General features: G+C 35.4%; 1 protein-coding gene across 1 annotated transcript in view; it reads right to left on the bottom strand.

The window, feature by feature from the left end:
- Positions 1-221: 221 nt before the first annotated feature.
- LOC149550369 (Tetratricopeptide repeat (TPR)-like superfamily protein) overlaps positions 222-11,521 on the bottom strand; it is a 126,282-nt gene continuing 114,982 nt past the window's right edge. The window contains exons 18-19 of the mRNA XM_089793396.1: positions 1,528-1,782; positions 222-1,415 (exon numbers count right to left, since the gene is read on the bottom strand). Of these exons, the coding sequence (XP_089649522.1) occupies positions 657-1,415; positions 1,528-1,782 (1,014 nt within the window). The 3' untranslated portion in view covers positions 222-656. The remainder of the gene's footprint in view (positions 1,416-1,527; positions 1,783-11,521) is intronic.

Genomic DNA, 11,521 nt, shown 5'->3' with positions numbered 1-11,521 from the left:
TATCTCTGTCAACCACATAAATATGAGTGTTAATTGTGCAACTGCATAATACTTTCAAATAGCGTCCATGATAGCAATAACATCCATATTTTCTATAAGCATTTGTAGACCCTTCTTATTTATGCAGAAGATTATTTCTTCCAGGATGTGAACATTTGTTTCTTCCAAGAAATTGGCTCACATGCTAAGATGGCATCGCACAAAAAGAGAGACAAACAAAGTGCAGTATCAATAACATAGCATAGAATATTTGAAGCTATCCAGGTCAGTGACAAGCTGCAAAATCAGCAGGCTGACAGGTATTACTCTCAAATGAATCATTCATAAACAGTTTTCATATCAATCACCGGAAGGTAAGAAATAAATAATTAACCAGCAAAAGCAATGGGCTGTGAAAGAGTATTTACAACTTTGTGAAAGCTTCTCAATAACATGTGCCAGGCTAAATAATTTAGAAATCAAACAAGAACAGAACCTTCAAAAACTTTTGTTGTCTTGAAATAATTGAAGTAGGAGAGACCTACAAAATCTGTGAAGATTGTTTAATTGTACACGTTTAGACTAGAATAGAATCTTCTAAAATCTCAACCGCCCTTGAATAATTTCAGGAGCAGCAACCAACACAACCTGGGAAGATTGTTCAATCATGCACATGTTTACGCTGACAATTTCATTGCTTTTATCGTTTTCAATTTAGACTCACAAATATCCTTCAAAAGCAAGGCAAATCTCTGATGGCTATTCATAATCTTTCTAGGAACTGTAGTTGCATCCCATGTCTCCACTGCTTGACCTATCCTGGGGCCTAATTCTGAAGCCATACTTGAACTCAATTTTAAAGTCTTAAGCACGCGACCTGGTTTTGCAGAGGTTTTCCCCGAGAAACTTTCATCGCTATCTTCCCTTCCTTCCAGAAGTGCAAGAAACAAGTCCAACTCCTGATCCTTGGAATTATCTAGATATCCTCCCAGCAAAGATTTAACACTTTCGATAGTTGATATAAATGAGGCTATGGAACTTTGTATCACTTTAAATATTAATGAAGAAAATCCATCAACATGGCTACCAACTGCCACACTTCTCTTTTTCTTCTTTCCTGATCGAAGCATATAACGGACACAAGATTGTAAGATAAGCCCATGCCAGGCAAATGATTCGGTTAAAAGACGAGCCATTGTTGGCATGAGAGGCCCTCCAGGTACTAACTTTAAGGAACAGTCAGATGTGTAAAGTTGAGGGGAAGCAGAACATTTAATTAACTCCTCAACAGCTAGTTCCATTAGTCTGTCAATGTTTAGTGAGGAATCAAATGATAACTTTTCCTTGCTTGCAAATCCTGTTCCTTCCGCAGATAGCATCCAGGCATTGTAAAAGACTGCCAAGGTTATCCAATCCACCAAGTCCAGCTTCAATTCCTAGATTTCAAAGGGAAATTAAACGAATCAGTCTCTCAGTAATTTGTACAGAACAAATACAGCAAACAATAAATCTATCAATGTTCCACACGCGTGTCATACTGAACAGCACCTTGAATGATTTCTGCCCAGATGCTATATTGCTAAGGATTCCTAATGCCTCGTCAAAGGAAAACCCAAGTGATGATGAATATTGTACAAGGAGCTGCTGAAATTCTGCACAACTTCCATACATATCGTGGGCTTTTCCTGCATCTGTGTCCATGAGGAAGGCCATACACCGAATCGACAAGCATATCAGACGAGGCAAAAGACATCTTCTTTTAATAGCTGTCCGCATTTGCTTTTCTCTTTGACATTGACGCTCCTGCAAGTTGATAAGTTCAAATTGCAATATTTGCTTTTAGTTAATAGTCTAAATTACAAGCAACGTAGAATGCAATTTATATAAACAAAACGAAACATCAAGTACAAAAAAAGATAAATTGTATATCATTATGCATTTCAAATGTATAATTATTGCACACCTCATGAAAGATGTAATTAGTAAAATAAAGGTAACTAGAAAATGATATATGATATAAATTATTGGAGAATCTTCCATTATTTTGAAAAATCAAATTAGTTTTAATTTTAAAAATTATCTAAATTGGCGATTATTTTGGAATCATAATTTGAGTTGAAAATATTGACGAAATCTCAATAATAATAGGAAGTTCGCTAATCATCATGGAATATTACAAATCAAAATTGAACATGTTTTATCTCATGGAAATTATGAGGATAATTACGTTATATTTTAAATCAATAGTGAAAACTAAGTATTGGTAATATATCCCTGAAGTACTAATAATTATGATGATTATTGGTGAATTAATTTTAATTTCTTCAGTAATATATAATATTTATGTGAATCAAATCTAATCATGTATTGAATATTGTGTTGAATCTTTGAGTTTAAATTTTTTAATAAAATAAATTATTGAGCAATTTTAAATATTTTAGAATTAAATTTAATAAAAATGTGGCAATTTAGGTTGCACTAAATCTTAAATTATCAGCCAAATTACTAGAAAAGAATTTATAAAATTCGCAAGATTACGAATATTCACCACTAAAAAACACCCTAGCAAAATATTAAGTTGCTCATTACTAGGGAAGATAGCCATCATCTATAACATCAGTATAGAATGACGAAATGTGTTAAAATAGTCAATGCCTCAACAGAAATATGGATGAATGATCCAGGAAACATTCTTGATACAAAGATTAGAGGTTAATAAATTACTAGGCTAAGATATCAGCACATAAATTGTGGGCAAAAATACCCAGTAGCATTCAAATAACCATTGCATCTCAATTTGGAGGAGTTCCTTCATGTAAAAGATAAATATCTTTATACAGAAGATGAAACAAAACATTGAATTGATTACAAGAATTCTACAATAAAGGTCACGCAACATTGATTGATGCTCTTGGACATAAGCAAGAGTCATGAAAAAATTATGAATTGATAAAGAGGTATTTCCACAGAAAATCAAATTGTGATATTGCTATCAGGATTTAACTGTGTATTTTTTGAGTCAAACTCATTGACCCATGTTTCATGACTAGGTTCACAAATACACATCTCTCATGACAATGAATAGAACAGTTTGTACTCATTGCATCTAGCCTTTTAGGTGAAGCTTACAGAGGTGAAGCATTGAACCTTCTGAAGAAGTCACCCACCCCGGTACTACTCCACCTAGAGGTGACCTCCCAGGAAGGCCCAATCCTTCACCTCTATGACCATCACCTAGATACAACAAGTGCAAATTGTTCCATTCATTCTCATGAGAGATGGGTTCTATGTGAACTGCTACTCATGAAACATGAGTCAATGAGTTTGGCTCAAAAACTACTCAGTCAAATACTGATAGAAATATCACAAATCATGAATTGTCACACTTTCTGGCTTTTCCCCTCAATTGTCACATTTACTTTATGCAAATTGTCAACTGCAATTCTTAACCCATTTTTTCACATCTAACTGCAACTAAACAGTCTGAATAACAAGCTGCCTGATTTTTAATGATTTCTTCACCACCTAACTTTTCTTGTCTTATTTTATTTTACTTTTTTGCAAGAAGATTTTACACACATAATGATCATGTGTTTGAAGGAATTTAGTTCATTTGGAAGATATATTTTGCTGGAAGCAGGTAGGGCATTTTGCCAGCAACATGTGATCCATTGACATTTTCACCTGCATAGAAGTTTGAACTTGACCAACAAAATGGTATTTATTTGCTTGAGGCAAGTTTGAAGATGTCTCTGTGTTGAAAAATAATATTTTAACATGTGGCAGTTGTCATCTCAGCTTTGGCCATTGTCCAAATTGCAGTTAGCTTGAAATTGACCACTTCTAGAAAAAAAAGCATTTTGAATGTGATTTAACTATCAAAGTAGTAATCAGATATCACGATGATTCAACACAGTCAACAAGAGTTATGATTGGTCCAGGTTTTGGGGGTTCAATTTGAACTATGAAGTTATGATTAAATCAACGGTAAATATTGTATATACGAGTTATATAATCACATTCAGGCTTTTGCTTTTAGGTAAGTCACCTGTCATTCCTTTTCAAACTCTTTAGTAGTACTAGTGAACATATTTATCCCAAAATGTGCCAGCTATTTCTACGTTTCTGGTTGACTCTCCGCAGCTTGCTCATGCTTTTAATTAACTGTTAGAAGATTTTACAATATTGTGTCGAAATCCAATATTAACTTGAAAATTATCAAAAAAGAACTCTCACATTAGATCTATTTAAAAAATTATTTGGCTGAGTTATTGATCAATATTCAAGTATCATCTTATAAAACATTACAAATAGCTTGCAGATTTTAGAGAGATATATATGCTATTAAATTTTAGACTAATTTAGATCTCCAAGTCAAGAGTCGAGATCAGAACTCACACTAAATCCATGTTAGTAAAAACCTCAGTTAACAGCATTGCTCTCTGTGTCCACAATTTTCATATATATCTTCCAGCACACTTGCATCTACAAAATCTAATAAAAAAGCCATAGATATGCTTTGATGGATTCACATGAGTTTCTTTTGAAGCCCCCATTTTGGTGCCTATCCACGAGATAGATTCTAATCATAATATCCAACAAATATCCCAGAGTGGCTAAGTTTGATAAATAATTGCAACCCCTTATAAAGCTCCAATTTTGACATGGTAGAGAGGATGTTGGCTAAGGTTGTTGACCTTGGCTTTGCACTGCAACTTTATGTTTGCTCAATAGTTTCTAAAGCCTCTTCACTGAATTTGTTTTCCACATGATGACAGTACAGTACAATACCAAGGAGCGATCAGCATAAAATACAATACAGTCAGCATAGGAAGTCTTCCATTTAAACATGGATAAAATGTTACATGGCAGAAAGTACTGAGATATATAGGAGGAAGAATACGAACCAACATATCATTGCAGAAACAATCAGGAAGCAGTGATATCAATACAGTCAGTGGATATTAATAGTGATTCTGAACTTCGCCAAGGAGGGATTGTTAATATCATAGCAGAAATAATTAGGGAGCAGCGATATTAATAGTGATTATGAACATTATCAAGGAGCAATTGTTATGTATTATCAGTTATAGTTGCCACAGGCTGACCAACACCTCTAAGGATTGAATTTATTGATGTACTCCAAGTAATAGGAAGTGAATAAACAAAGACTAACGTACAACTAAAAAAATGATGAGTTAGCAACTGGGATCAACAACGATTTTTAAATTGTAATACTGGTTAGGATTGCAGAAAGTGTGATTAGACAAGGTTAACAAATAACCATTATACAATGAAGAGATTGATGGTGAAGAGACATAAGACGTGTCTTTTAGAATGCAACACTTCCCATCCTATAAAGTATAATGTTGAGTTCGATTCATGGGATGAGAGAAGGAATATAAAAGACATTATGGAAATGATCTAAGGATCAATAAAGGAACTAGAACTATAGATTGAGATCGGAAAATTTATTATTTGGTATTCAGAAAGGAATAAATATCAGCAGCACTCACAGTAATAAAGATTATACAGTGGAGACTTAAAATTTTCGAGAAATGGCGAAAATTGTGAGAAATTTTCGCTCAAAATCAGACTGTCGACATCTTCGCACATATGAAAAGGTTGAAAAATTAGGGCCTTCGAAATTCTGTCCGGGAACACGGCCAGTCAAGAGCTCAAATCGCAGAGGCAAGCAGGGCACGAGTTCTCAGGGTGGCCATGATCAGACACCTCAAGCCTTCACAGTTAAGCTGTCAAATTCGTTTGGTGCCTTAGCTCGCGTTCAGGACACTGAGGTAAGCGATGTTCCGCACTATGAACCCCAGTCTCATCTACCGCTAAGATATGATCCTCCTCCGATTCATTCAACTCTCAATCTAGATAGGCAGATTTATTTCTTTAATCAAACCAAATATGCCAATCGTAATCTTAACCCTTTTTTCAGACAGCAGATAGATTTCGCCTTTAAACCTCCTTTTGACCCTCAAATTCAGGCAGCCCTTATTCCTAATTCACTGAAACCCTATGTCCCTCCCCATCAGAGGTCGCCTTGCTCGACTTCCCCCTTGCCCTGTAGATCTCTGCCTCCGGACGATGGTGATGAAGTTTTGATTATCAGCAATCAAGATATTGAGGATTGCTGGCAGGAATGCCAAGAGGTCAGTTTATTCGCTTTCTGGAATGGCCCTAAACCTAAGCTGCACAATTTAATTGGTTGGTTGGAAGATTTCTGTGGCTATCAGGTAGGTATCTCTCATTATTCTGATAGATTAGTGTTTATTCACTGTAGTGAGGAATATGTGAAAAAAGATTTTTCAATTCTGTTTGTTTTTTCAAAGGTCATGAGCTTAAATTTTTTGATTGGATACCCAACTATAATGAAGATATCTTAGATTTTTCTATGCCAACCTGGTTTTCATTAAACCTTATACCTCCAGAATTAAAACAAATAAATATTATCAGAAGGATAGGACGTGTCATGGGAGATCTAATTGGAATAGATGCATCTTTTGAATGTTGTAATAACATTAAACTGCTAATTAAATGTAAGGCAAACAATATAACTCTCAAACCACTCAAAATTATCACCAATAGATCGGTGTACAAACTAAACTTTCAGAGGTATGAAGGCAGAATCACAAAAATTATCAGATTTGATGATGAAAGGAAATTCTCCCACAGAATTCAGTAAGCTACTTTAGATCTAAATGCTGCCTTTCCCATGATCAGAATAAGGTATCAGGAACTGGAGCAAGAGGAATGTTTGGCTGAGAAAGATGTCCCAACAATCACAAGAAATAACTCTGATGAAAAATGGGCAGAAAAGTTGAAGGTCGTCATAAAAAAAATAACAATAGCCCAATACCTCAAACCAATGGAAATCAAAAGGAAAATACCAGGAAATCACAAGAAAACAACAAAGGAAGGCCTCTACTGGACAGATCCATTAATACAGATAAGGGCAAAGATAAATTGCACATTTCAGATGTGATGAAGCAGAAAGAATACAATCATAACACGGAGAAATCCTTAAAGTCAGACAAGCAGCCCAAATTACAGAATTCAGCAGTCAACAGTAAAAAAACTAAAAAGGAAGAAAAGAGAGCTAAAGATTTGGAAGATTCTACGAAGGCAATCAATAAACAGAGGAATTTGGTTTCAGAAATTATTATGGTACGAGAAATGAGCACAGAGAACTCATTCAGAAATCTTGAGGATATGGAACATTCAGCCTTATATGGAGAAGCATCAGGAAATGTTAAAAATAATCATAAGGAAGATAAGACCAAGGTACAGAGGCTGCAGGATGAAGAACCTTCTTTGGTAATCTCAATTTCCGACAAAAAGACTCCGAAGCAGCTATTCAAATTCTGGCAGACTCCCACTCCTAGGAGAGAGTCTCTTGAAGATAATCTCAGAATAAACTTCTCTGAAGAAAAGACGGTCAGCATTATCCCAATGCTAGAATTTCAGGATTTTTTAAACAAGGCGGTGGAGGAGAATGAAAAAGTTGAGGTAGAAGCCTTAAAAGAGGATGATAAGAATACAATAGAAAGGCTCTCAGAGGAACTGATTCGGGTATTTGATTTAAAAAATAAAGAAAACTGTAGTATTTCACAAAAAGAAGAACTTCTGCAGCAGGTATTACAGTTGGGAGGAGACAATTATACATTTAAAGACCTCAGAAGGGACCTTCTATCCTTTGAAGAAGAAAATAAGTCAAACAAAAAAACAGATGATTTGGCAGCCAGAACGTCATGTGAGACTAAGGATATAGATACCTTGGCGTACCAGAGCATCTCAGAACAGATTCTACAAGAGCTGGTTAATGAAGAAAAGGAGAATAGGGAGAGCAGCAAATTGGAAACAGTTATAGAAGCTCAAGAAAATTTGGAACAGCTGGGTTTAAGAATGAATCAGGAAGGGCTTAAATCGCCTAAATTTGGTAAAACAAAACGGATAAGGGGAAGAAAATCTCTCAAGGAACTCAAAGAAGCGGAAGGTCAGGCACGCGAACAGCCAAAAATCAGTCAGATTTTTAACACAAGGACGGGGAAGATCCTTCCCAAGGATCAATGAAGATCACCACATGGAATGTTAGGGGATTAAACGCCCCTAACAAAAAAAGACTACTAAAACAAAATATAAAATCTTTTGAATCTGAAATCATCTTACTTCAGGAAACTAAATTAAATTATATAGAAGGAATTAAATTAGGCAAGAAGTTAGGCAATTGGAGTATCACTATGCAAGAATCTGTAGGAGCATCCGGAGGTCTAGGGTTTATTTGGGATCACAAGAAAGTAACCTTATATATCTTAAGTACAAACAATAATTGGATCAGTGGTACAGTTAGAAGTTTGAAATCCAACCTAAACTTTATTTTAATAAATATTTATGGACCTAACAGCAATATAGAGAAAAGATTAGTTTGGGAAGAAATCAGTCAATTTATGGAGTTCTATCAAAATAATCTAATCTTGTTAGGAGGAGATTTTAACACCATTTTAAACTTAGAAGAAAAAATAGGGGGTTCCCAACAGATTATCCAATCCTCTAAAGATTTTTTTAAATGGTGTGTTTTCCATAATCTTATAGACATTCCTTTTAAAAATGGGAACTTTACATGGAATAACAAACGTAAGGATTTTGCATACATAGCAAAAAAATTAGACAGATTTTTCATTAAAGGAAACCTAGATGAGGACAATCTAAATATTCAAACTTCAATTTTGCCTATTGCTGGTTCTGATCATTTTCCAGTCAGAACTGAATTTATTGAGCCTCATAAACCTGCTAGGAGTTTGTTCAAATGCAAGAAAATGTGGTTTTTAGATTCTGGTTTTTTAGACAATATTAAGGCTTGGTGGTCACAAAGTAATTTCAAAGGATCTAAGATGTTTAATTTTTGTATATAAAATGAAGATGCTCAAAGAGAAAATTCTCAAATGGAACAAAGAACATTTCAACGACATATTTAAAGAAAAATTGGACATTGAAAATAAATTAAAGGAACTAAACTTAGAAATCATCAAAAAAGGAATGAATAATGAAAGCTATCTCCTAAAAAAAGAATTGTTTGCTAAACAAGAGGATATATTGTCCAAAGAGGAAATAAACTATAGACGAAAGTCCCGAGAAATGTGGCTAGAAGAGGGAGACCGGAATACTAAATTCTTCCATAATTTGACTCTCTACAATAGAGCCAAAAGCAAAATAACAAGCATTAGGAATCAACTGGGGATTTCAACCGAAAAACCTAGCGAAATCTCGAAAATTTTTGTGGACCATTTTCAGAAAACTCTTAATAACTTTGAAGGATCAAATCGAGAGGCTCAATCCAACTTACTTGAAGTGATACCTAAATTGGTTTCAGCAGAGGATAATAAAGTATTAACTAAACCTATCACATTAAAAGAAGTCAACAAAGTCGTTTTTAACATGAATCCTGATAAATACCAGGTCCAGATGGATTTCAGGCATTTTTCTATCAGAAATGTGGGGATATTATTGGCATAGATCTCCGGAATGCCATTGAAGCTTCTAGGAAGGGTGGTTCCCTACTATCTGAAATTAACCACTCCTTTCTCACTCTGATCCCAAAAATATCAGAGCTAGATAATCCGGGAGACTTCAGGCCCATTGCGCTTTGTAACACCATATATAAAAAAAAATCGAAGATATTAGCAAATAAGCTAAAGTTAATCCTTCCAAAGATCATCTCCGAGGAACAAACAGGTTTCGTTCCAGTAAGTCCATCCTGGATGGCATTCTTATCATTCAGGAAACTATTCACTTGGCCCAAAAAAATAAAGAGGCAGGTATGTTCATGAAGCTTGACATCCAAAAAGCTTACGATATGGTGGTGTATGGTGGATTGGCGATCCCTCGGTAACACCCTTGATGCATTTGGTTTTTCCCATCAATGGGTCAATCTTATTTTCAAATGTATCTCCACTACTAAAATTTCAGCTCTTGTCAACAAATCCCGTGAAGGATATTTTGAAATTCCAAGGTGTATTAGACAAGGTGACCCTTTATCTTCGTTTCTATACATCATTATTGTTGAAGCCTTCTAGAGATCTCTAACTAGGGCTTATAACAATCAGGATATTAAAAGTATTACCATCACGAGGAATATCCCTAATATTACTCATCAACAATATGCTGATGATACTATTCTGCCAAGTGAGAGCTCAACAAAAGAAGCGAGGGCTTTAAAATCTATTATTGAAAGTTATATGAATGCATCTGGTCAGAGTAAATGTCTCAAAATCTAAGATATATTTTATTAATACGGATCCCAAGGTGCAAAAACAGATCTGCCACATTATGGGATTTCAAAAAGGTTTGTTCCCATGTAAGTATCTCAGCATTGAATTAGAGAAAGGTACAGAGTCTAGTAAGGTTTGGCATAACACATTGGAGAAATTAGAAGCTAGAATCAGTTGTTGGAAAGATAAATGGCTAACGAAAGCTGGTAAGAGCACCAAGATCAGATTGGTGTTATCGGCCATCCCTACGTATCCGCTCTCTTGCCTTTCTCTTCCTAGGCCTCTTCACCACAAGTTAGATTCTAAACTCACAAATTTCTTATGGAATGATTGTGAGGAATCCAAGAAATTGGCTCTCATAAAATGGGACAATATTTGCAGACCTAAAGAGCACGGTGGTTTAGGAATTAAGAATTTCCAGTGGCAAAATGAAGCCCTAGGGGCTAGATTAATATGGCGCCTTTACACAGAAAAAGAGCATAAATGGGCGAAAATTATGTATAATAAATACTTGAAGGCAGAAGGTCCGATTTCGATTTTCAGGATGAAGAACCTTCCTAGAGTTTCGGAGAGTTGGAACTTCATGGTTAAATGTTGTAACCTTGTGGGCAAATACCTTACTTGGGATGTTGGCAAGGGGGATGAAGCCCTTTTTGGGGAAGATTCCTAGGACAGGCATCCTCTGATAGACAATGGTTCAATTCAAAGAGACCTCAAAGAAAAATTAATTAATCGGTGGGGAAGCAAAGTAAGTGACTATAAAATAAAGGTCACTACGAAAGAATACTCCGGATGGATGTGGAAACCTCTAGAAGATAATGAGATGGACCCAGCTGCTATAAAGGCATATGAAAAGATCACTCAAGAAAGGAAAGTCAAGCAACTTGAGAGGAAAGTCAAGCTTGTCTGGGCAGCATCAAATGATGGTAAGTATAGTGTGAAAAATGGGTACAAAGCATTGATAAATTCAAAGAGATGGGAAGAAGTGGAAGTCCCACTTATACTTTGTTGGGACCCTACATGTCTGTCGAAGGCAAGATTCTTCTTATGGTTGGCATCTCAAAATAGGATTGTGATGGCAGATAGAATCAACAAACTAGGTTTTGAAGGTCCTTCGAGGTGTGTTCTTTGCAAGAATGACAATGAAAATGTGGACCATATATTATACAGTTGTTCGTACTTCCGAGACTATTGGGACTGGCTATGACAGAGTTTAGGATGGAATTCTCCGTCACCCAAATCATTTTCCAACTTGCTTACGGGTT

The sequence above is a fragment of the Cupressus sempervirens genome, chromosome 7 (assembly GCF_028749045.1).
Source record: "Cupressus sempervirens isolate cs-2001-9-10 chromosome 7, ASM2874904v1, whole genome shotgun sequence".
Taxonomy (NCBI): Eukaryota; Viridiplantae; Streptophyta; class Pinopsida; order Cupressales; family Cupressaceae; genus Cupressus; species Cupressus sempervirens.
This window is presented reverse-complemented; position numbering and strand designations above follow the sequence as displayed.